This window comes from Aythya marila (assembly GCF_965140915.1).
Source record: "Aythya marila genome assembly, chromosome: 3".
Lineage (NCBI taxonomy): Eukaryota > Metazoa > Chordata > Aves > Anseriformes > Anatidae > Aythya > Aythya marila.
This window is the reverse complement of record NC_139044.1, coordinates 75,020,562-75,044,652: the sequence shown is the minus strand read 5'-3', so window position 1 is coordinate 75,044,652 and position 24,091 is coordinate 75,020,562. Positions and strand designations below refer to the sequence as shown.

Genomic DNA, 24,091 nt, shown 5'->3' with positions numbered 1-24,091 from the left:
CACCTGAGTTTGTGTGGGAGGGTAAAATGTAATGAAAGTAATGTTAACTATGTATTAGTACCCATATGAAAGGAGTGTCTTAAAGGATATAGTAATATAATTATGCACTATATAATAATTAAAAGTAATATTGCTCTACATTATATGGAATTGTGACTGAGTCAAACTGTACCTTCCTTATTAAGGTCTTAGTTATCTGCTGTGTTATCACCTCATATACTGGTGACATCCTTTTGCTGCTTCAGTTCAGGTGTGTGCTGCCTTTGCCTGGGGGCAGATAATGCACAGCAGAGAGACTTGAGTCATGGCTGTTTACTGGGGAGAATGATAAGGTTTTGTAAGCAACCCATTTCTCTAAAGTAATATGGCCTTAAAGTATTCCAGATATGATTTCACTTTTTAAAATGCTACTTGAACTTAAGGAGCCTGGTAAAAATGTAAACTTGTTCTTTTATTCTAGATACAAATACTACATGTAAACTGTATTTAAAATGTTTCAAATATTTTTTCTTGAGTTAATAGCTATTATTTGCGATTTTCTACAAACGTTTTTAGGGGCATGTTAATTCATGGTTCCTGATTTGCCTACCTAATTGACTGTTTCAGCTCAGTTGTTGATAGTAGACCAATTGTAAATTGGGTTGCTTGATTTCTGCACTGCATTAATAATTGCCATTTTACTTCGATCTTTTTTTCTTTTCCAGTAAGATTTAGTCATATGAAAATGTACATTGTGTTTACAATGCTGTGGTTGTAAATCCCGTTGTGGTTTTAATGCCATTGCCTTGTGTCAGAGAGTCAGGATGAGATTCCATTGCCTGTATGAGAAAAACCCAGCCACTGTTACTTCCAGCAGTATGGTGGTTTGATGCTTGGTCTGTGGATGAATGAACGTGGTGGCAATTGAGGAGGAGAAAAGCCTGCAGGTGATGTAGCCCTTAAATAGGGCTAGAGAGGAGCAGCATGAACTCTTATCTGTCTTACAACATTTGGCTGTAAAATGTGCCAGCAAAATATGTATTTATGTATCATAGTTCTGATGACCCCATTTAATCATCGTTCTAATTACTATGATGGATTATATCTTCCAGGCACAATTAGTTGATCTGAAGTCTGAACTGACGGAAACGCAGGCAGAGAAAGCAGTATTGGAAAAAGAAGTCCATGATCAGCTCCTGCAACTCCATGCTGTTCAGCTTCAGCTACACGCCAAAACTGGTCAGAATGTTGATTCTGGGGCTATTAAGGCAAAACTGGTGAGTATGGTGGCTTGAGTTGAGGATTATAGCCTCTTCCTTCTCCTGGCTGAAGTTCTTTCTTGAAAGTTATGAATAAGCCGATTACAAATTTTCACCTTAAAAACGTTGGAGAGAGATTGCTTTTTCTCTTTTAAATAAAGCTTATGATTGGTTGCTAGGAACCATTAAAAATGTAAATAACATCAGAATAATGAATAAGAGCTTATGTTGTTTTACATAAACCTTTTCTAAGGGGTTTGTTGAAATAAAAAGATATATATTTTGTTAGATGATATTGCTTTTAAATAGGCAGAATTTGCAAAGACAGCTTCCAGTATAAAACTACAACCAAATCTTCATGTGTTGTAAAAAAAGCCTAAAGAGGGCTTGTTCTTGTTGTAGGTATATTCTGGTAAGAGTAAGAATGGGATTGTTTTGCTCTCCACCATTTCTACATTGAGCAGACTTATCACAAAAGGACTTAGTAGACCAGTGATAATCTTGTGAAATATGTTTCTGAGAAACATAGACCTTTTAAAAATGCACCAGAAGATAACCATAACTAATTATGCAGTTAGTTGACATCAATTGATATCCAGAGTATAGTATGCCTACTAGCTGCAGCACAGATTCAAGCTCTAATACTGAGACTTTTTAAATTAAAAAATGAAGTAATGCTGTGTAGATTGTGGTTTCCAACTCTTGTCATAATTCAAAGCCTAGCTGTTCTTAAAATTGGTTTGTATGTTGGTTCCAAATATGTAGTCCCAACAGCTGTGGTGCGTTAGATTAGTCTCCTCTGCTATATTTGCCCTCTTAATTAAATGTATAATAAAACACAGTAAAAGACTGTCAGGCTTAAAAGCTATCTAGGTGCATCGCTAAATAACAGGGGTAACCCAAATTCTTTCTGGTTCAGATCTAAAAATCCGTATCTGAATTACAGGTATGTTCTTAGGTCTACATACTTTCATGCATGCTCAGTATAAAGAGTAATGTTTTCTGGGTTGTCTGATCATCATTTAATCCGTATTAAAATATACCTTACATATGAGTTGTTATTAATTGGACCTGAAAATAAGAATTAGTTAAATACAACCCACATATTGTAAGGGTTGGCCTTCAGGCTTACATGAAGCAAAATTTTTAGCCAGCCCAAATTGTGAATAATTTTGGTCCCTAAATTCCATTAATGAGACTTAATTTTCAGAGTGATGTAATCCTACTTCAAACATTTGTTTCCCCTTACTTTGTTACAAGCAATTTCTAAAGATACATTAAATCTCCATAAAAGTGACATCAGTTTCAGACAACTAACAATAAGTAAATTTTTCTTGTATTGCTTCAGATTTTATCCATGTTGAAGTTGAATTTCTTATCATCATAGGCTATTATTCTCTTTAATTCCATATAGTTACTCCTTTTTTATAAACATCAGGTCTAATCTTTTGAGTGTGTTTTACTTCACCTTTAGCGTTTTTATAGTTTCAATGGAGAGAAACTCGCCTTTAAACTGTTGTAGATACGGAAAGCTGTAAAGCTCTGGCAGCTTGAACAAGCAAAATTGAACTTGCTTAAATGACAATAAAATGGGAAGTTTGAGTTTTAGGTAAATAAAAACTGTCACGCTGACCTTCTGGCAGTCAGAAACCTCTAGGCCAAAGAGGGACTATGTCAACAGAATAGGTGATGGGGAAGTAAAGTTCTGGAGAAGTTAACTACCTGCTTTCCTTGTTCAGAACCACTCTTCTTTTGTATGTAAATTCTTAGCATAAATGTATATTCTACGCACTGTAAAATTGTACGTGACAATCAACAAAGACACTTTCAAATGTTCCAGATTGCAAGATAATTGATTGCATCATGTGGTTTAGCTTGAATCCCTTTTTAGGAGTGGTGTATTTGCTTAGTCCAGGCACAATAACTCTTTTGTTGTAAGAGAATGAAGTTTCCTATTTTTTTTTAGGATTTTTTTTTTGTCTTCAGCAGTTCATATACCTTTATTGCTGTCTCTCCCCATCCTGTATGACACACTTGCAATATGTATTTTCTCATCCTTTCTGAAAGGAAAAAGTCTACTGCCTGTATCATATACTGTATTATAGAAAGTATTTTCTGTGATACTTTCAGAGAAGTGTTCTATAAATTATTTAGCCGTTAGTTGAGTACAGCCAAGAAGTAAATGTGCTGCCTTCTTTTGGAGATATTTTTTTCCTCTCAGTCAAATGTTACAATACTTATCATGTTATCTTGCTGCTCTTTGTGGAGATCCTTGGTATTTTAGGAGAAAGTAGTGTTTTCAGTACTACAATGAAGCAAGGATTTTTTAAAAATGATTTTCACTGAAAAATGTCAAAATTGTTTCTAGGTACAGTCACAGCAATGTGCGTGTTTTTTTATGTCTTCTAATAAAATGCATAGTCTGCTAGTGCATTTCTTTTGGAATAAGTCATTTATGTTACTGCATTTTCTTAAAGTTCCTATTACCTATTTCTCTAATTATGGAACTCTTTTCTTCTGTCTTAAGTCTGTCCTTTCTGTGGATGAAATGGTAAGTATGCTGATTGCCCTTTTTTTGTTGTTATGCTGAAGTGGTTTTGCTTTGTGTAACATTTTATATTGTTGGCCTCAGAAACTGGCAAAACAGATCTGTCTTGTTCCTCCTTCCTGTCAGTTGGCAAGATGCTGTGTAAAGAACTTTCTTTGTGTTTTCTTTTGTTTTTCTTTCTTAGCTTAAGTACCCACTTTCCTATGTCCATGTGTATTGTTGTTAGAGCTAATTTAGGATGATACCTTGAATTTAATATTCTAAAAGATTGTTTTGGCAACATATCCAAACAATTTTACGGCATTACACAATTTCTAAGCCATAATTAAAGTAAACATCAAGCAATACATGCTGTGAAATGTTTTATATATTATATATTTTTTTAAATCCTGTCTATTTTTCCTTGTTTTCACTTTTCTCGGTTCTTTTTATGGGCATGATTTAATCTACTCTACTGACCTAAGGCATAGGACAGCCTAAGGCATATAAACTCAATAGTGCATAGATACGAAGAAAAAGTGATGCAAGGTGAACTTCTTTCAGTCTTTCCCAGTGATAGACTTGACAATTTTTAAACAGCTTCTCTTTTATTACATTGTATACCTAGCTAACATTACTCAGTGTTTGTTCTTTGAAAGGCCACAGGTTAGCTGTGGTTAGCTCAAAGCCTTGATCTTCAACGTGGCAGTTGCTTCTTTTTATTACCAATGGAAAATACAGTTCTTTCTGTTTTGCAGGACCTATGCAAAACTATGAGCACTACAAAGCATTAAATCTGATCTTTAAATTCCTCATTATTTTAAACCTATTTGGAGACTCTTACCACATCTCGTACCAGTTGCTCAGAAGAAGACATGTCCTTTCAGTATATCTTCAGGCATTGCAAACCTCTTTGTGTGGTGATCAGTTGAAGACAGTCCAGAGGAGTGGCTTCGGCGTGTAATTTTCCTCCTAGGTCACAGAACAATAGTCACAGTAAAGGAGAGAAAAGGAATGTTCATGGGGACTACGTTGTTCCTTATATTTTAGATATATGTTTAAAATGCACTACTAAAAGTGATTTCACTAAGGAAAGTAACTTTTTTTTTGGTTTGTTTAAGTTTGATTTAGGTGGTGAATCAAATTTAGGGCTGTGATGAGTGTTTTTAAGCTGGCTAATTAATGATATCTAATGAAAATGTAATAACGTGAATTATATGCATTCATATGTCTGCCTCAAATTCTAGTCTTCTAATTTTTTATGCTTGTTAAATAGAAGAAGTCCTAAAATAGAGTACTTCCACAAATAATGAGCCTGTTCAATTCTGAGCACCTGGATGCAGTCCTGGCAATATGTATATAACTAACATAAATTCTGTAGGAACACTGTAGCTGTAGACAGACTTTCCAGCTACTATAAAACTAGCTTTAGCTGTAAGAAGTATCACAGTTCAGATTTAATACATGTGTCAGAGGCAACACGGTGTCTTTGCACTCTTGAATTCTTGTAATTGCCCTCTGGCTACTGGCAGTAAACATGAGTTAAAATAGCCCAAGACTTACTACAGCAGGGAGAGGGACTTGGTATAATTTTAGAAATTCCTATTCTTCAAATGTAGATGAGCCAGAATTCTTGGCTTATGAGTGTATTCTGCAGCTCATAAAGAGATTTGTTGAAAAATAATGGGAGTCATCTCACAAGACAAACCCAGAAGACAGACCTGGTGTGGCTTCGTGTGGCAGGTTTTCTTATATAAATCAAGCCTGATGTGAAACTGGGTTGATGGGAGAATTGCAGGAAGCGGAGAGGTAACAATATCAAGCACTCTTTGTGTCACCCCTCCTGAGCAGTGTGCTAGGCAATTCTTGGCCAGTATGTACATCTGTGTAACGTGCTCCATTCATCCAGCCCAGGTGCAATATATCCATAGTCCAATATCCAACAGGTATTTAACAGGTGAGACAGAAGTAGGGTCTGTCAAACTGACAGTTGTCTTTGCAGGCATTTGTAGCTCTTTGCCAAATACCTGCTGTGAAAATACCTTTCTTTGGTTTATGTGTGCCAACCTACTTAATATCTCAAATGTGGTAATTCCTGTCATATCCATGGTTTTGTTATTTTCACTTGGAATAGTGAATAAGGATATTCACTGTTTCATAACAGATTTGTCTTGCCAGTTCTGTAAAATGTTGCTTGTCCTGTTGCTTCTGTAGTTGCAACTTGTGATTTTAATGGTGTAATTGATACAAGTACAAAGAACACTTTTTAGGTGCTCTGAATATCCTCAAAAACTGGCTATGTTGAACATAGTATTTATTGCTTATTCAGTTGGCAACTGTAATTTAAAAGGGAATAGTAACAGAACCTATGTCTGCGTAGTTTTCCTCGTTTGCTTTGTTGTTTATATCCCTTTTAGAAAGTGGGGGAAAAAAGCAAGATATAAAAGATACAAGTAATCAAACGAGCTCTTTGTGTAGTACATTTTGTAGGATAGTAATCTGAGTTGACCATACTGCCTCCTTTTAGCTCCTCTTTTTTCTGGATTTTAGAAAAGATAATGGCTATGTGTTATCTGTCCATTTATGATGGAGCACTATGGAAGTAATTTATATTTCCATAATTCCTTTTTCATGTTGGGAAAAAAAAAGCAATGAGGAAGGATAGATTTTTTTTTAATGTGTTTTTTGTTTGTTTTGTTATTATTAAGGATGCTATTTTGCATTAATCTCTCTTCTAATCTCATAGGGTATGCATCAGCATGTGTAGAATGTCTGGCTTTTTTTTTTTCCTCTTGTGGTCTTGAGAGTAATTTGGAAATACCCCTGGCTGGACATTTCTTGGTTGTTTGCATGAAAATAATTGTCATTTTAAGAACTTCTAGAACATCTGATCATATTAAAATAGTTAAAGAATATTGTCAGCTTGAAATGTATAATGGTTGTATTTTTTTATTATTTTAAAAATAATCTGTTCTTTCTCATTGTACAAGTATCCCATTTGAACACAGGAAAAAGCAAGGATGTTATTCAGACTACGTAACATTTTGCTACCTATCTGTGAGAGGGAGAAGCAGTGTTGCTAATTTTAGTCCTTGGACTTTAAGCTAGTATATGCATTTTGTACAGGAGTTGTAAACAGGATAAAAATCATATTGGGAGCACAAAGTTGAGTACAAGGCCAACTCTCTCCAGAGAGGAGTAAGGAAATCAGTAGCTGCAGTGACAGAGTTGCTTCTTTCGCTTCTTTTCCTGCATGTCCTATAGTCAGAATTATTTCACATTGGTTTACAGAAGCAGTAAGTACTCTTTTCATTGCCAACTTTGATAAAAGCTTTTCAATTTCTTATTTATTTTAAGGAGAGAGAACTTGAAGCTAGCAAGAAAGAAAAAGTGAAGGAAGCTCAGCTGGAAGCTGAGGTGAAATTGCTGAGGAAGGAGAATGAAGCTCTTCGTCGACACATAGCTGTGCTTCAGGCTGAGGTTTATGGAGCAAGATTGGCAGCCAAGTACTTAGATAAGGAACTAGCTGGCAGGTACGTAAAATCAATCCATGTCCCTAGCGTGGGGTTTTGTTGTTGTTACAAAGTGTTTTTTTTAATACTGCAAATCATACAGCTTCAGTGAGTCTTGATTTATGCCTAACATTTCTTAACACTGTGGCAATATCAATGAATGTATATAGAAATCACAGTTTGAGAAGGGTTAGACATAAATGCTGTAGGTTTCTTGACCTATTTGTATTCTATTGAATAGAAATTGGGCTTTTTCTTGCTCACTATCTTCTTCACTGCAACCAGCATCTTCTATTAGGATTTGTTAACTTCTCTTTTCCTAGCCTTTGGATTGTTTATGTTGATAAGTATCACCGATTCTGTTTTCTTAGGGATTTATATAATAGAGTGATGACAATGAAGACAGTCAAAAATCTTGCTAGTCTTCAGAAGTTTTAAAAGATTTAAGCTCTCCCTTCCTACTAAATAATCTTATTCCAAAGCCTTCATTACCACATTTTTAAGAATGAGTTATTCCTGGTTTATTTTATAAACCTTTGTCTTGTGAACTTTTAAAATCATTAGCAGGGAGATAAGTGCACAGAGGTATGCTCTGGCAAGAAAAGAATCTGTGAATATCTAAAGTGTACATGTAGTGCTCTGTAATAACTTACATGGTAACATACAGCTCTGACAGCTCAAGCATGCAGGGCAGGTACACTAACGCCAATTACGCTTGTTTAAATTCATCAGCGTATGACTGCAATATTTCTATGACATAACTGTGATAATAAGCTGTAGATAACTTTAATAAACTTAACAGTATTTAATCATCATCACTGTTAGCAGCATAATGTTCAAATTATGCTCAGATTCCTGAGCTCTCCAGGCCCACCAGAGTCTGCAAGGCTCCATGGAGCCCACGCCTGGGGCATGGAGGTGCCCGAGTCATCCTGAGCTTATCCAGGAAGACTGTTCTTTGTCTGTGATAAGGCAGTTTTGATCTGACTGAACAGGGCCATTTTGGCCCTGTTCTGCAGCTGTCTTAACCACATTCTTGCGTTACTCATCCAATTACCCACTAATTTGCTAGCTATGTTTGTGTAGCAATTAAGCAATAAATTACTTTTTGTCTTATGATAAGCACTATTAAATACTTTATGCTGGAGCTGGACTGGTCGTTTAGATCTTTTCTTATGGGTCTGAGACTCTTGCTGCCATTACAGCTAGATTTAAATTTCCTCTTACAAAAATTACATTATTTATTCCACTTCATCAAAATGTGCCTCTATTATGATTTAATGAAAAACAAGATAGCCTTGAAAGGCTTCTGAGAACAGGGCTTGGTCCCTTTGGTCACAGCGTGAGCCCAGCCATTTACTTCTATTATTTGCAGTTTTGTGTTTATTTTGTCTGACACAGAAATGTCAGACACAGAAATGGTCACTTTTGCAATCCTGTTTGTTCTCTTCTTTTGCATCCCCAGAGACGGATCCAAAATTAAGAGTTAGTAGGAAAAGTCTCACATTTGCCATTAATTCAACAAAAGGAAGGAACCAAAAATCGCTCACTTTCCAAAGTAGAGCCACACACTTTTTAATTAATTTTTCTGGGTGCTATGAATGAAATGAATCTTAAGTGCTTTAAATTTTACGGAGAACTTGTAAGTACACCTGTATTTAACATACATGTACTCAACGCTGTCACAATTCCATGCAGTTACTGCACTTGCACTAGTTGCTGAATGGCTGCGTGCTGTAGCCATGTGAAGGATGAGTTGTACAATGCACTGATTTTTTCAGTTGTAATTGAGCATGTTGTTTATTCTCTTCGTTGTTACGTAGGGTTCAGCAGATTCAGTTACTTGGCCGAGATATGAAGGGACCTGCTCATGACAAACTCTGGAATCAACTCGAAGCAGAAATACACCTTCACCGTCACAAAACTGTTATTAGAGCTTGTCGAGGTCGGAATGATCTGAAGCGACCAATGCAAGCACCACCAGGACATGTAAGTTGGAAGGAGAGTCCATGATTTCTGGTGTCTGTGGAAAAAATACAGGAGTTTATTCATTTTTGTTTGTTTTCACTTCAAATACTGAATTATTTTAACTCTCCCTTTAATGTATGTATTTCTTTCATATCAGAAAATGCTTTGAGTTGAAAGGAACCTTCAAAATTCATCTAGTCCAAGACTTCTGCCTTCTCTTCTCCATGCTAAACAACCCTAATTCTCCTACAGGAGAGGCGTTTCAGCCCTCTGAACATTTTTGTGGCCCTCCTTTAGACCTGCTCTAATAGACCCATATCTTTCTTGTTCTGGGAAGCTCAGAGCTGGATATGTTAAAGGATAGTTCCATCCTAAATAGCATGTTACCATAAATGATTGTGAAAGATAATAAAATTCTGTTGACTTACGTAGGAATATGCAGCCCTTTTGAAAATTTTGCTGTGTATAGATGTGAATTTAACAGCATAATTTTTGTTAAGTTTCTCAAAATAAGGAGCTAAATTACTTGGGGAAACTGCGAAGAATAATTTTTTTAGGATTAAATTTGAATTGAAATTCATCTTTTATTTCTTTTAAGGCCAGATAAATTGACACTCTATAATTTTTTTTTTCCCTCCAAAAGATACTTTTTAAAATAAAATTTTTAAAAGCATGTGTGACTTTGGCATAGACCTTACCTCACCTATCTGGGCACGTGAACTGTTATCCCCAGTTTTCAGTGCATAAAATGGAACACCTTGAGGGAAGGGCATTACTTTGGTCTGTTCTAAATACCTTAGTTGGTCAGATGGATCCTACTACTTATGTTCTTAATAGCATATAAAATATTGGTGGATAAATAGGTATGTGTGTGATTTTAAGGGTATGAATAATAGCAACAACAGCTTAACAGAAGCAAAATAAATACCATGATTTACTTAGCCTCTTTTTTAGGTTTGAGTTGAATAGCTTGTGAAATGGTGTGTTTTTAATATAACAAAAATAAAGTTGAGTGAGCAACCTTTTCTTTGGGATTGTATTACATCTACCATGTGATTAGCTTTAAATTACTGTTTGTCATATAACTTTTCAGCAACGATCAGCATTCCTTTATGTAGTCCATTTATATTTTTAATTTGGCAGATTTCCTTCTTTTGAAGTTAAACTCTGTGTTGTGCATCACTCAGCACTGAAATAATTGAAATAATTGTTCTTGCCAGGAATGCATAGTGAGAAACCTTTTCTGATTTTAGCCTTTCTGTAAAGGGGCACTGTAAGTTTGTCCTGCCTGCGTGGAGATAATCTAAAACTCTGCTGCCAATACACTGTCTTTCTACAATTAAAAAAAAAAAAAAAAAGCATTGCGTTTATATTTATACTATGTATGTATGTATTTAATCAAACTAGGATCCAGATGCCTTAAAGAAGAGTCAAGGTGTTGGTCCAATCCGAAAAGTTCTGCTAGTGAAAGAAGACCATGAAGGACTAGGAATTTCAATCACAGTAAATGCTTACATTTATTTTCTATGACACACCAGAAGCAATTTAACTTTGTATTTGTACTTCGTAAAATATTTGGAACAGTAAGTGTATTGTTAGAATGTAACACACACAAAAAAGCATAGGGCCACATTATGTAAATTCACAGGTATAATTATATGACTTGAAGAATACAACTCATTTTGATAGATTTTGAGATTGTCAACTGCTAGTTTATGTAAAACTTACGGTTTCAACTCATATTTAGGGTTTGGGTCCTATAGTAGATTAGCCAGTAATGAATTTCTGGTGTCATAAGTCTGTACAAAAACAGAAACAGTCTGAGAACTAACTTATAAAGCTTAGCTGTTGTAATTGTAGGATAGTTTTGTGTTGTTTTTTCTTGTTATTGGCATTTCACACCTAACAAAAGCCATGTTAACTTTTTATGCCAAACTTTGAAAATTCAGACTATTACACTTTTATTCTAAATACTGTTTTTTTTCCTTGCAAGTCAATATGGTGTCTGCTTTTTATTGAGGTTTTGATGTTGTCTTGAGCTTGTCTGTGATCTAAAATACATTTATTATTATTCAGAACTGTCTCCTTTTACTCTGAGTATATATTTGAAATTAGGCCATTCTTTTGGGGGGGAGAAGAATTAAGAGAAGCATCTCATTCCATCTTCTTAAGCATTCTTTTTGTCCAGAGCATGCTTTTTAATGTTCTATAATAGAAGATGAAATAAGCACTGTAAGAGCGACTGTTGGGATGCTGATTTCATGCTTACGTACATTTCAAGTGATTAAAATCCACTTTTCCCGTAGGGTGGGAAGGAGCATGGTGTTCCAATACTGATCTCTGAAATCCATCCTGGACAACCTGCTGATCGATGTGGAGGACTGCATGTTGGTGATGCCATTCTGGCAGTGAATGGAGTTAATCTAAGAGATGCCAAGCATAAAGAAGCTGTAACTATCCTTTCCCAACAGGTCAGTTGGAACCTGTTATCCATAGGCATATTTATGTGCTTCCTTTGTTCTGCCTACTGATTTACCTTGGATTTTAACGTTTTCAGTCAAGCACAGTATTGTGCAAAGCTACAGTGATTCCTGAACCTCCGTTGCCTTACACTTAATCCTCTTGTGTCTTGCAATCTAGGAGAAAAAGGCTGGGTCAGTAATGACTGAGTTAAATCTCTAGTGACCGATGATCCTCCAGTAAGGCTAATGGAAATCTTGTTATCGGGAAATAGTGATGCCTGTTTTTTTATGAGTGGACAGCTGCAGCTAAACAATGTTCTTGATATGCTGTGTGGTCTAGAATCATCTTGCTGCATTGCTTCTCATTTTCAGACAAATAGTAGGTTTAAATTTGTCAGAAAGCTTGCTCTTAGATACTGTTTAAAAAAGTTACTGTTTAAATGCACTGGTACATAATGAAAAATTCAGTTAACTTAGGTAAATCTTTGCTGTAGAGCTGCACTTCTTTAATCATTAAAGCTTAATTCAGGTACATGCCTAAAACATTCAACACAACTGTTCAGTTAAATCTACTTGTTGCAGCAGCCCAGCTGATTTGGTAAACCTGTTATGTAGCAGTGTAGTAGTAAGTAAATTTGTAATTTTGTTTGCATTCTAGAGAGGAGAGATTGAATTTGAAGTAGTGTATGTTGCTCCAGAAGTTGATTCAGATGATGAAAATGTAGAATATGAGGATGAAAGTGGACACCGCTATCGTTTATATCTTGAGGAATTGGAAGAAGGTGCAAATTCAAGTTCTAATAGGAAAGAAGCAATTGTGGATGTCAAACCTTCACAAGGTAAACTTTCCAAAAAGTGTTACGCAGTTTTAACTCTGAAGTCTCACTGTGCAAACCAATTTCTGGAAAACACGTGTTTTATTTTGTAAAATTAATCTTTTAATTCAATTGACCTACTAGTAGGTTGTCAGCTCTACTGGTTGGGCCCTTACTCATTGGTCTGTCCTATTTAAGTAAAACTTCTGCTGTTTTTTTCTTCCCGATTGTCTTTTCCCAATTATTCGTGTATTTTCCCTACTCTTCTTTAGGAGTAGTTAATTCCCCTTTAGCCATTATTTTGTTGTTGGTTTCGAGTATGTTTTTGTAGATCAGAGGCATGAAGAAATAGTTTGTTTTCCTGCCATACTGCGTTTTACCAAAAGCTTATTAGCTCATATTTTTAGTAATTATTTCAGTAAACTTTCCGGATTGTGAAATAAATCTTCTTAATCTGTGATTCCTAAGACTGGTTCTCTTCCTTAAATGTATTTTTTTTTTAACTTGCAGTGTTTGATAAGAAAGCAGGTATTGATGGACATGAAAATGGAGACCTGAGGAATTCAGTTGAAGCTCCGTTAGAAGACGCTGCACCCAAATTAAGCCGTTCCGCTGAGTCTTTATCCTAAAAAACAAACAAACAAAAACCCACAACTGGACAGATCCCATCTTTGGGAACAATTGATAATCAATAGTGACTGTTCCAAGTTGCATATACAAGTGTAGGTTGTAAAAGGAAGATTAAAAGTCAAAGGGACCTGTATTACTGTTGCCTGGATAAAAGGCAGTTACCTCAGGGCTTCATCGTGAGCAATTCTAAATGTGGAAAACTGTCTTTTGCGTGACACACAATAGTTACTTAACACATGGCATGTTAAATGAATTTCCTTTTAATAATAAGTACCAAAGCATGGGATTTCTAAAAATGATAACCTCAATACCTTCAACTTTTAATCTCATTGATGTCCCCAGGGAAAGAGAATAAGATGTGGCCATCTTCATTTGAAACTGTTTTAAAGGGAGAACAATGTTAAGTCTGTTGTGAAACAAACTTTGACTCGAGAAGGTGAGGGGGGGAATTGTACTGTTGCATACCTGAGTTTTCCACTTGGGATTTTTTGAGCTGTAACTTTAAAAACAAACAAAAATTGTTTTCTGAGCAAAAACCAGATTTTACTTGAGCAAAGACCATCAAAACCATAATTGGACAGTGGAGTACTTGCTAATTGTGATCCTGCAGCCCATGATAATTTTATGGGTGAGATTTTTGGCATTATTGTTTTAATTAATTCACTGCCAAATGAAACTTGCTCTAAAAGTATTTAGACAGAGTATTACAGGGTTTTACAAGCAAAATTTGCTTAAAAAGCACTCACAGTTGTGTTCCCTTTGGCATTTTTTTTCCCAAGCATCATAAATTTAGCATACATTCTTGAATGGATGTGGTTACTGCCCATGTGGAGTTGTCTGAGTTGGTCATTATTAGCTTGAATTTAGGAAATGCTCAGTGTTTTTAATAAGTACTGGACATACTCATTTCACATTAAAATAATCTTTAAAGAAGTGAAAGTAAAGTGCACGGTGCTTTATAGGAGGTACTCAAAATCATACAGTGTCCGGCCCTATCTGTTAATTTTGGCAGTTGTATTAACCTGTAATTGTCTTATTGTTGAAACAAAACATTATTCCCTTTGTAAGAGCAGTGTATCTCAAAATAGCTTTTAATTGGTGTACATCTAAAGGTTTGTGGCATGGTTGCAGGTGGGAATGTTGAGCATGGCTTCTTGACCAGTTTCTCATACTCTTGTATCTGTAGATATACAAGAACTGAACTTGGAGATCTGTAAGTGCAACACTCTCCATATGCAAACTTTTGCATTGTGATCGCATCTATTGTTTCAGCCTGCAAAGGCAGCTTTCCTGTTAACTGCTCTTCAGGCTGTGGAACTGTAATGTGAAAAGAGTTTGTAATTTGAGAGTGGAGCTTATGTGAGAAGGCATCTTCGCAAGTGTTAGTGTGTAGGATATACATATATAGCAAAAAAACTCAAAGGCCTTTAGAGTATTATCAATTAATTTTACATTCAAAATTGTGATGTAGAACACAGTTACTTGTTTCTCCTAGGAGCACTATATATATGTTTATAGAAAAATCATAAAAATGTATATAATTTATTCAAAGATTTTGCTATTTATAAAACCCCTAACTTCGCTATTTACAGGATCGTTAAGTGTGCGTGTATGCATGACTTCCACTCAGTGGAATTACATTATTTAGTTCATTTTTTGTAACAGTCCCTGTCATATGGCGTGGCGTTGAAGGCTTTTAGAATAGTCAAAGTTGTACAATTTTCAGCACACAGAAACTAGTATTTAACAATAAATCCCTTTAAAGAAGAAACGGGTCCCCAGACACGTTTCTTTTCTTTAAAGCTTCAGAAATTTTAGGACACGTTGGCTACATATTAGCAGATAAATCCACTGCCATAACTTTGCATCCAGATTTCTATTTTTCCCAGTCAGTAGGTGTGCTAAGCAAGTGCATCCCACAGTAAGTAGAGTGAACTCTGAAACAGTCTGTGGTCTGGGACATTCTGTATCCTCTGTGGTAGAGAGGATAGCTCAAAGCCAAGTAGTGATCTTGGCTTTGGAGATCATAGCTGTATGAAATTTTGATGCGGTTGTAGGAAATGAAGCTGGTCCAACTAGTCCGATAACTTAAAAAGTAATTTGCCTGTACAGTTTCCACGTAGCTGAGGGAAAGATTAAATTTTTAATTTATTTGTTCTCTCTTCCTGGCACGCCTCATTTTTCACTTTTGATCTGTTTAAGCCTGGAGTGGGAGAATGTTTCTGGAGTTACTGTCCTGACATTCCTTGTCCACCTGTTTCTTATGATGCTATGTGCTTTTCTTTATTGTCTGGAAGTTGCTGGACCCTTTCTCTGTTACCTTGTCTATTTTTGACCTGTATCTGAGATAACAGAAGGAACGATTGCCAAGGAAAATGACTAGGAGTAGACAAATCAGGTAGCAGTAAATTATCACTGTATTTCCTTCCCTGCAGTTTTTATAATCTATGTTTAGAAAGCCCTGAATGGGAAGACTTTGCTCAGACACTACAGCATGGCTGTACTCCACACTTCCTACCAGCAGATTTAACATACTGATTTACTGTAGTCATACTGAGATGCTTTGAGATTAATATTTAAACTGAGAAAAGTTTTGCAAGTCGGGATTTCCAGATTCAATAGACAAATGTGTATTTCCCACTTTGTCAGAAACTGGAAGACTGCTGATTCCCAGAGGTTGGATGAATTAGACTCGGAAGAATTTCCGAGGCAAGTCAGTATTCAGACTTCATTTTTATTTTTTAAAGTGTAAAACGGTTTACTGGTGTGTGTGTGTATATATATTTTTACTTCAAAAATAAAATAATATTCTAAAGAGAACGGTGCAATTTTTTAGTAGATAATTCCTTGCCTATTAAAAAGAAAACTTCATTGAGACAACTGTATTGTAAGCTAAAGGTAGACAGTGCTTCTTGGCGTCTGGGACCAATGTTAATTAAGAGCATGCAAGTTAAGGAAAGTGCTTAATGGCAATAAATTTAATTCTGATCAAAGACCATATGTAGTATTTCCTTTGTAAAAGTGTATTTGTGGCAAAGAAGGTGGTTTGTATCCATCTCAATATATGTTAATCAACAGTTATATTAAATGAAATACAAGTATTGTATATGTCCAAACATCCATATGTGATTACTCTCATTCCTTTAGGAGGTATAATGTTTTGCAACATATGTATTATATCTGGCTAAACTGAAAATATTTTTATTAGCCTGTAAATATTCTTCTGCATTTCAGTGACTTCTGTACCTAATTCAGAATATTTCATTTTCTTCTGTTTTTATATATAAAATACAGATACCTAACCCTGTGTGTGATCTTTTTGTTAAGCACGTAATCCACACGCAGGCAAAAAGCTGACAAATGAGGAAAATAAAACTGCATAATGTGAAGTTTGACACTAACCTAGTCTTGGCCAGCAATGGTTAATAACAAATTACGTTTTAAGAGTGAGAATTATAGGACATGTCTCAAGAACCTTTTACTTGAGAAGCATTTCCTGCTGAATGTTTTTCAGTAAAAGAAAAAAATGCAAAATTTGCAGTGTTACTCTGGCTGTATAATAATACCATAAATATTCTGTGGCCTGTGGGTAGAAGTTAAAAAGTCCCAAAACTGTCAAAAGATTAAGTCATTTGGGTAAAATTGTGGAAACTGCTTTTTTTTCCCTTTTAGTTTGCTCTACATTAGGAGTAATAGACTTTTTTTTTTTTTTTTTTTTTTTTTTTTTTTTTACTGAAGTTACAAAACATTTGTTCTTAGTCCTGATACTGAAGTGGGATTAAAAAAAAAAAAAAAGTTTTATCTTTTAAATAATCTCTCACCTATACTTAGTGGTCTTCCTGCCTTATAGAAGCAAGTTCATCCAGAGCTGGAGACCAAACAGAACTTAAATAAAAGATAACATTATGGTAGTTGTGGTGAGAGTGTAGCTGTGGCAGTACTTGCAGATGTATTGAGAACGTCTGAGTAGAGAGACCGTAAAGGTAAGAACTGTCTCAGTAGACAAGTCTGAGTCATCTTGTATGAAAAGATTGGTAATGCACAACTGGTGAGAGCTAGAACTGTAATACTTACTTTTTTAAACTAATTTTTAAAGGGTTTAGGTGACAAGTAGATGGAAGGAACAGGGAAAGGAGAGAGAACTTGTTACACGTGGCTGAGGTGTAACCTTTGCAATAAAGCAAGAGGAGGATCTATGAACAAAGATAGAAACAGATGAAGAGAGGAGTAAAAATATTTGTATGCCAGCTGGGGTGAAGGAAGATTGTTCAAAATGTCTTGGTGACCCAGTGCCCAGCTGAATGACCTGGCTGCTGCCTGGGGCTGTAATGAATAGGGCCTCTGCATTAATTTTTTTTTCCAGAGATCCATACTTGATAGAAGAGAAACACATCCTGACTCAATACAGGAGTATAAATTCACTTTTTGCTGGGTAGAACCTGAGCCCAATGACTTCAAAATAAAATTACCTAAATTGTCCAGAGAAGGGCGACAACACTGGTGAGGGGTTTGGAGAACAAGTCCTACGAGGAGCGGCTGAGGGAGCTGGGCTTGTTCAGGCTGGAGAAGAGGAGGCTCAGGGGTGACCTTATCGCTCTTCATCAGTACCTTAAAGGAGGCTGTAGCGAGGTGGGGGTTGGTCTGTTCTCCCACGTGCTTGGTGACAGGACGAGGGGGAATGGGCTAAAGTTGCACCAGGGGAGTTTTAGGTTAGAGGTTAGGAAGAACTTCTTCACTGAAAGGGTTGTGAGGCATTGGAACAGGCTGCCCAGGGAAGTGGTGGAGTCACCATCCCTGGAGGTCTTTAAAAGACGTTTAGATGTAGAGCTTAGGGATATGGAGGACTTATTAGTGTTAGGTCAGAGGTTGGACTCGATGATCTTGAGGTCTCTTCCAACCTAGAAATTCTATGATTCTGTGATTTCAAACTTGCCTTTTGTTCAAAAGGCAAAAGTCACAAGTGTGACTTGACACACAGTGTCTTGATTCGAGTGCAATGCAGGCACTAAGAAGGGGCAAACTTTTTACTGTCTTTGAAGGGAAAATGCTCAACTTTTTTTTTTTTTTTTTTTTCTCATTTTTTTCCCCATTTGTTCTAATCAAGGCAGTTGTTCCTCCATACACTTAAGACTAGCCTTGCCTTGTTTGCTTGTGTACTCCTGGTGAAGTAATTTGATGTCTGCTCCTGATGCCCACACCAGTGCTTCATTGTTTATAACCATGGTTTTGAGGCCAGATGGATGAATAAGGGCTAAGCAATGTTTTTCGATAGTTTTCCCTTTTGAATGGAAAACTTAATCACAGAATCGTCTAGGTTGGAAGAGACCTCCAAGATCACCCAGTCCAACCTTTGACCTAACACTAACAAGTCCTTCACTAAACCATATCCCTAAGCTAAACTTCTTTTAAAGATGTTTAATCTTCGTTGGCAGAAACCCATGAACTACAGCCTGATCCATCTCCCTAGTGTTTCCCTTCACCAGTTGTGTAGCCATCAGCTCTCTGCTGACTGGTTTTCCATGGCTCAGACTCAAACAGGAGGGTGTAAAAAAACAAACGAAGCTAAACTACAGACATTCATAGATGTGATTATCCATAAGAAAATGCCAGAAATCAGGGAGGCTTGGGTGACACCCGGTAATTTTTCAGTTAAGTCTTCATATTGTTAACAAAACTCCTCTTGATTAAATCTTAAATTTCCCATCAAGTATCTCAATACTTGAAAGAGTAACAATTCCATAAAATGGAATAAAGCAGAGTGAGATAATTTTATCTAATGATCTTTGATATTGTCCAAGTGTGTGTTATCATTTTATTTTGGGAATGAAAGGATTAATGTTCAGGCTGCTGAACCAGAGCAGATAATTACCCTGTTCACTGGGCTTATGCTTCTGGAAATGTATTTGCTCTGAATGCTTTTTCCTTCCAACAGAAATGGAATGTCCCAGTTCAATCCCTCTTGGAACAACCTGTGGGGAGTGTGCTGCTGTTGACCTTCCATTTGCTAAGGGCAGGTGATGATTTTTTTTTCTGTGTTCTGGGTTTCATGCCTGGTTTAGCCTTGCGGTCAGAGAAGGTGCTAGTCTCCTGAAGTTTCTGATTCTATGTGGGTCTGTTTCCAGGCTGGGTGAAAAAGGTGACATCTCTGGAATTAATAAGTATGGACACAGAGGAGTTGCATCTTTCACTGCAGCATGTTTGCTGTGACAGCCTCAGTGGAACAGGTTGCCCAGAGAACTCGTGGAGTCTCCCTCCTCGGAGACCTTCAACAGCCACCTGGACATGCATAGTCCTGGGCATCCTGCTCTAGGCAAACACATGGAATGGAATAATTTAGTTAGGTGACCTACAAAGATTAAGTCCCAACTGTCCGACCACTTCAGGGCTAGCCAAAAGTTACAGCATGATATTGAGGGCATTGTCCAAACATGCCTCAAATGCCTCTTGAATGCTGACAGGTACGGAGCATCAAACACCTCTCCAGGAAGCCTGTTCCAGTGTTTGACCACCCTCACAGTAAAGAAATTTTCCTTAACGTCCTGTCTGAACCTCTCTTGGCACAGCTTTGTGCCACTTTTGTATTGGCAAGACTGTTTTGTCTTATAGTAACTTAAAGTAGTTGTCTTGAGTGCTCTAATTAAATATGAAAGTGTAGTTTGGGCCACCTCAGTTTTATGCGATTTTCAAAATCAAAACATGTATATTACTTGGTAATTCTAATTTGTGACCAGAATCCTACCCATTTTTAGCGCTAAGTATTTGCACTTTTATGTAGAACCAGAAGGGGGCAGCAGCTTCCTTCAAATCTTCAGCATTCACGAGACTGGAAGAAAGAGATTCTTTTTTTTTTATTAAATAAAAAACTTCAATTTATTTATTTATTTGTTGCTGTTCTTTATACTATTATTAGTAACGTTTACTCTTAAAAGAGCAAACATCCAGTCTAGCTAGCATCCTGTTGCAAGCACTGTTCAGGTGACACAATTTACAGTAAACATTGTTCTCTGTGTCTGTGCAGTATATGTACAAGCAAACTTGAACACAGACACGCACACAATTATAATTTCATATAGCTCTGGATTCGTGATTTGTTGAAGACTGCTTAAATATATCCATCTACTACTTTAAAAATGAGTGCTTTTTTTAACTTTCAGTGCTTATGTGTGCTTTTTAGTTCTGTGTTTGTGGGTGGATTAAGTATTTCCAAAAGAAGGGGCCAAGAGCATTGTTAAAACACAAAATGACTTACTGGGTCAGTCTGTAGACTCTCCTGCCTGCACTTTGCCTGTGCCTTTCAATCATGGTGTGCAACTGGCCTCATCACATTCCTGGTACCTTTGCTGGGACAGAGGCCACCCATCACGTCCAACCACGTTGAGATTTGGCAGTGAGGAGAAGTGAAAAAAGGGAGAACATTGCATTTTGCTCTTGTTTAGTTTCAGACTGAAGGTTTTAATTTTAAATTTATTTTATTTTAATCAGGAGAAGAGGAAGATCTGTTCACACTGACCCACACGTCATGTTTTCTCTACCACTGTTGGTTTCCAATGACTACCAAATGGTAGAGCAGTTCCCAAACACGTCTGTCAGTAACCAGGTGATCAGTGAACTTCTCAGCCAAATGTTCTTTTGCATAAAATATTTATGTCCTTGATGCTGGTCCTTATATAGTGAAGTGACTGTACTATAATAAGGGGGGATAAAGTGTGACAATCTGTTGGGAAGTTAACTATGAACTATGGACTCTAAAGGGGTATCTTTATGACGCCATATGCTAGGCATGTGTAAGATAGTAGAAAAGTTATTGTAGCATTTTTTACCAAAATCATGGGTGGCTTTGTGTTGCAAGTGTCAAAAAAAGATGGGTCCTGTCTTTTGTGACACAGCGCTGTATGCACTAAGGCATGTGTGGAAGAGAAAGTAAGAGCTGTCCACAACCTTTTCACATCCACGTATGACTCTCATGTTTCCATGTTACAGGCCTACTTTATCCAGGTCACCAGATTCAAATTTTATAAAACTGTCTGTCAGAGCAGATGGTGTCACTTAAGGATAAAAAGCTTAGCCATAGATGTGAAGAAAAGCCGCCTCTTCAAGTAAGGTCTGCTAGCGCATCTCAGGCTTTATCACCTATGTCTTGTCTCCCTGCATGACAGAGAGTTTTTAACAGGTTTGTGATTGGTGTTCTCAAAGATCTTTACGTTTTTGGGTGGGCTTGATTAGTTGATACAGCTCTGGACAAGTGGCAGCATATCTGTCTGTCTCAGTTAGTCCATCTGTGGAATGGGTTGCCTGGGCCGCAGAAGTTTAGACATGCAAAATACATTTGGGAAGGCTGAAGTTTCTCGTATGTGCCCATGGCATCAAATTGTTCAAACCAATGGCTTGGTAGTGGCTAATGTAACTTGCTGTCTTTCTAGCCTGTTGTCCTATTCAGCCTGTTGTTCCGTTCTTTTATGGCCAGTGTCACCATCTCTGCTCTCTGTCACTCCTCATGTAGCTCTTTGGGAGACTTCTGATAAGCTCTCCCTGGGTGCATCAGGCTTCTGCCACTGCTGGATGTTTCTGTATTGTTTGTGTTAAATTGTCGCTAGTATTTCTTTGATGGCTAGAACTTTGGCTTTATTTCTTGTCTACCTACAAGAGAAAAAGTGTATGTTTTACGGTCTGTTATTGTCTGTTAATATCTGATTCAATTGAGAGAATTTTGCAGTCCGAGTAACTTGTTATTTTGCAGATTTTCTCACTCCTTTTACTAGCTCAGACTCACAATAGGAAATGCTTGATATTCAGAGTTATTGCTTATCTTCAGGTGGGCAGATAATGCAGATCTTTAAGGGAGCTTTTCCAGACAGGTCAGTTAGAAAGTTTGCATCTACCCAAAATTATGGATTCCTGAGGTCAGTCCTGGATAGTGGTCAGGACATGGGAGCCTTAATTACAGCAGCATGTCACCAACGTGGGCTTATATTGTTAGCTATGCTGAAAAATGATGTTGTGCTGTAAATTAATTAAGTTGTCTCCTTCCTGAATTTCTCTTTCGGATACCTCTGTCTGTATAAAAGCAAGTGGGTTGATAATCTCTTGGATGTTGCGTGGGCTCTTGGTAGAGGCGTTGCTAGTGGCTAAATAAATAATGAATTAACTCAGCCTGAAACAACAACTTACTGAATAACCTCTGCATACAGTAAGTGGAGAATGTTTTTCAGGACTTTTCAGATCCATAATGTGATGCCAAGCCTAAACAAATATGGTGAAATTTGAATGAAAATCCTCCAAATTCTCATGTCCAGACTATACAATGAGATAACACAGAAAGGCAGATGCTAGGCGTCCTCCTTTATCATTTACAGCACGAGGTTTCCCCAACTAAGGATGTCTCCCCTCTTGTCTTTATCTAGTTTAGAAACACTTTGACCCCTTCTTGTATGCCCTTTGTAGCTGGTAGGACTGCACCAAGGGGCTTCAAAAAAAAAAAAAAAAAAAAAAAAAAGCTATCAGGAGTGGTTTCTATTTTGAGTTTCAAAGTTATTGTGCAGTAATGGCACCTTCCCTTTAAACAAGCACGTTCCTTGAAACTTATTCAGTCTTCAATAATTCATAGACATTGCCACTGCTCCTTTATAACGTTGTTTGTCTTGTTAACCCCACGCAGCTATAGCAGGGTATTTTTTAGTATACATGTCAGGTTCAACAGTACTGATGAGGTTCAAGTGAAAAGATAAATTCTGCTCATTTACCCCATGCTGTACTATTGCAGAGGGGGTTGGAGGTCAGTACAGGCTTACATCATCACTGACATTGGAAAGAAGCAAGTAGAATGGACTTACTTTTATGGAAAAAAAAAATAAAGAAAAAAAGAATGCAGTAACATGACCTTGTCATTCCTACAGTCCAGACTGATTACAGGCTAAAGGGAACTGTTTGGACACACGCTCGCTGACCAAACCTAACCTGGTTTGGAGAGAGGATTAATGGAAGAACACTGATGGATTTTTACAAGGTTGGTTTTCAGTGGATACCTGACCCTTCAGGACTTCTATGAGACCTCTGGCTCATTTCTTAGAGGTCACAAACCTCTTGTTCAGAGGTAATTGCTTTTTGTTACTCACCTCCGGTGAAATGAATTTGAGCTGCATGCAGAGAAACTACTGGTTTAGCAAAACCAAACTAACACAAACCAAAAAAAAACCAAAACAACAAAAACTGCCTGACTTTGGCAAAAGCCAGGACACAGACAAATAATTACACTTTGTTTAATGTTTATTAACTACCTCAGTGGTGACTTTATATGCACAGTTTTGAAGGTGTTGCTGCAATGCAACGCTACTGTTTTAAGGTCAAGAGGTTTAAGCGTAACTTAGTGCAAATAGTGTACTTTGTTATGGCAACTGCACTTCTTTGCTGTGGTTTTTACATTCTTCAGAGGTACTGGGTGAGTGAGGCCTTGTGCTGGATGGCGGCAGCAGTTGCCACCTGTGCTAAACAGACACAAAATGGAGGCTGCCTGGGCAGGTCACAACAGCGATGGCCTGGGGGCTCCCTTAGCTCCTCTCCAGAGGTGTGGGCTCTGCCACTTACTGACATTGGGCACCTGGCTTGCTCTGCATTGCAACTGCAGGTTAGATAGATCATCTGAGCACTGTAAGGCCTCTGCTGCCTTCTCCCGTCTGCTGTATGGCCACAAGTCCATTTTCTGCCCATGCAGTAGAGAAGCGTCCTACAGCGACTCAGCTGGCAGTGTCCCAAAAGCCTGGCAATGACAGGGTGGCACTGGGGAGGGCACAGCAATCCGTGTCATACATCTGCACGGGAGAGAAGACTCCAGCACCACAGAAAAACAAATAATACCTGTCAATGATAGTGACCCACCAAGCACTTAATCAGTCAAGTGTCTGCTTCTGTCATGGGGCCTACAGCCTGACATTCCCATCCTGTG

At 37.3% G+C, this 24,091-nt stretch overlaps 1 protein-coding gene across 1 annotated transcript in view; it reads left to right on the top strand.

The window, feature by feature from the left end:
* Positions 1–16,454, top strand: part of GOPC (golgi associated PDZ and coiled-coil motif containing) — a gene marked incomplete at its 5' end in the record, with an annotated part of 28,429 nt that extends 11,975 nt beyond the window's left edge. The window contains 8 exons of the mRNA XM_082756177.1: positions 1,092–1,256; positions 3,766–3,789; positions 7,123–7,298; positions 9,101–9,266; positions 10,653–10,748; positions 11,552–11,716; positions 12,366–12,546; positions 13,033–16,454. Coding sequence (XP_082612303.1) covers positions 1,092–1,256; positions 3,766–3,789; positions 7,123–7,298; positions 9,101–9,266; positions 10,653–10,748; positions 11,552–11,716; positions 12,366–12,546; positions 13,033–13,151 — 1,092 coding nt within the window. The 3' untranslated portion in view covers positions 13,152–16,454. The remainder of the gene's footprint in view (positions 1–1,091; positions 1,257–3,765; positions 3,790–7,122; positions 7,299–9,100; positions 9,267–10,652; positions 10,749–11,551; positions 11,717–12,365; positions 12,547–13,032) is intronic.
* Positions 16,455–24,091: the final 7,637 nt, after the last annotated feature.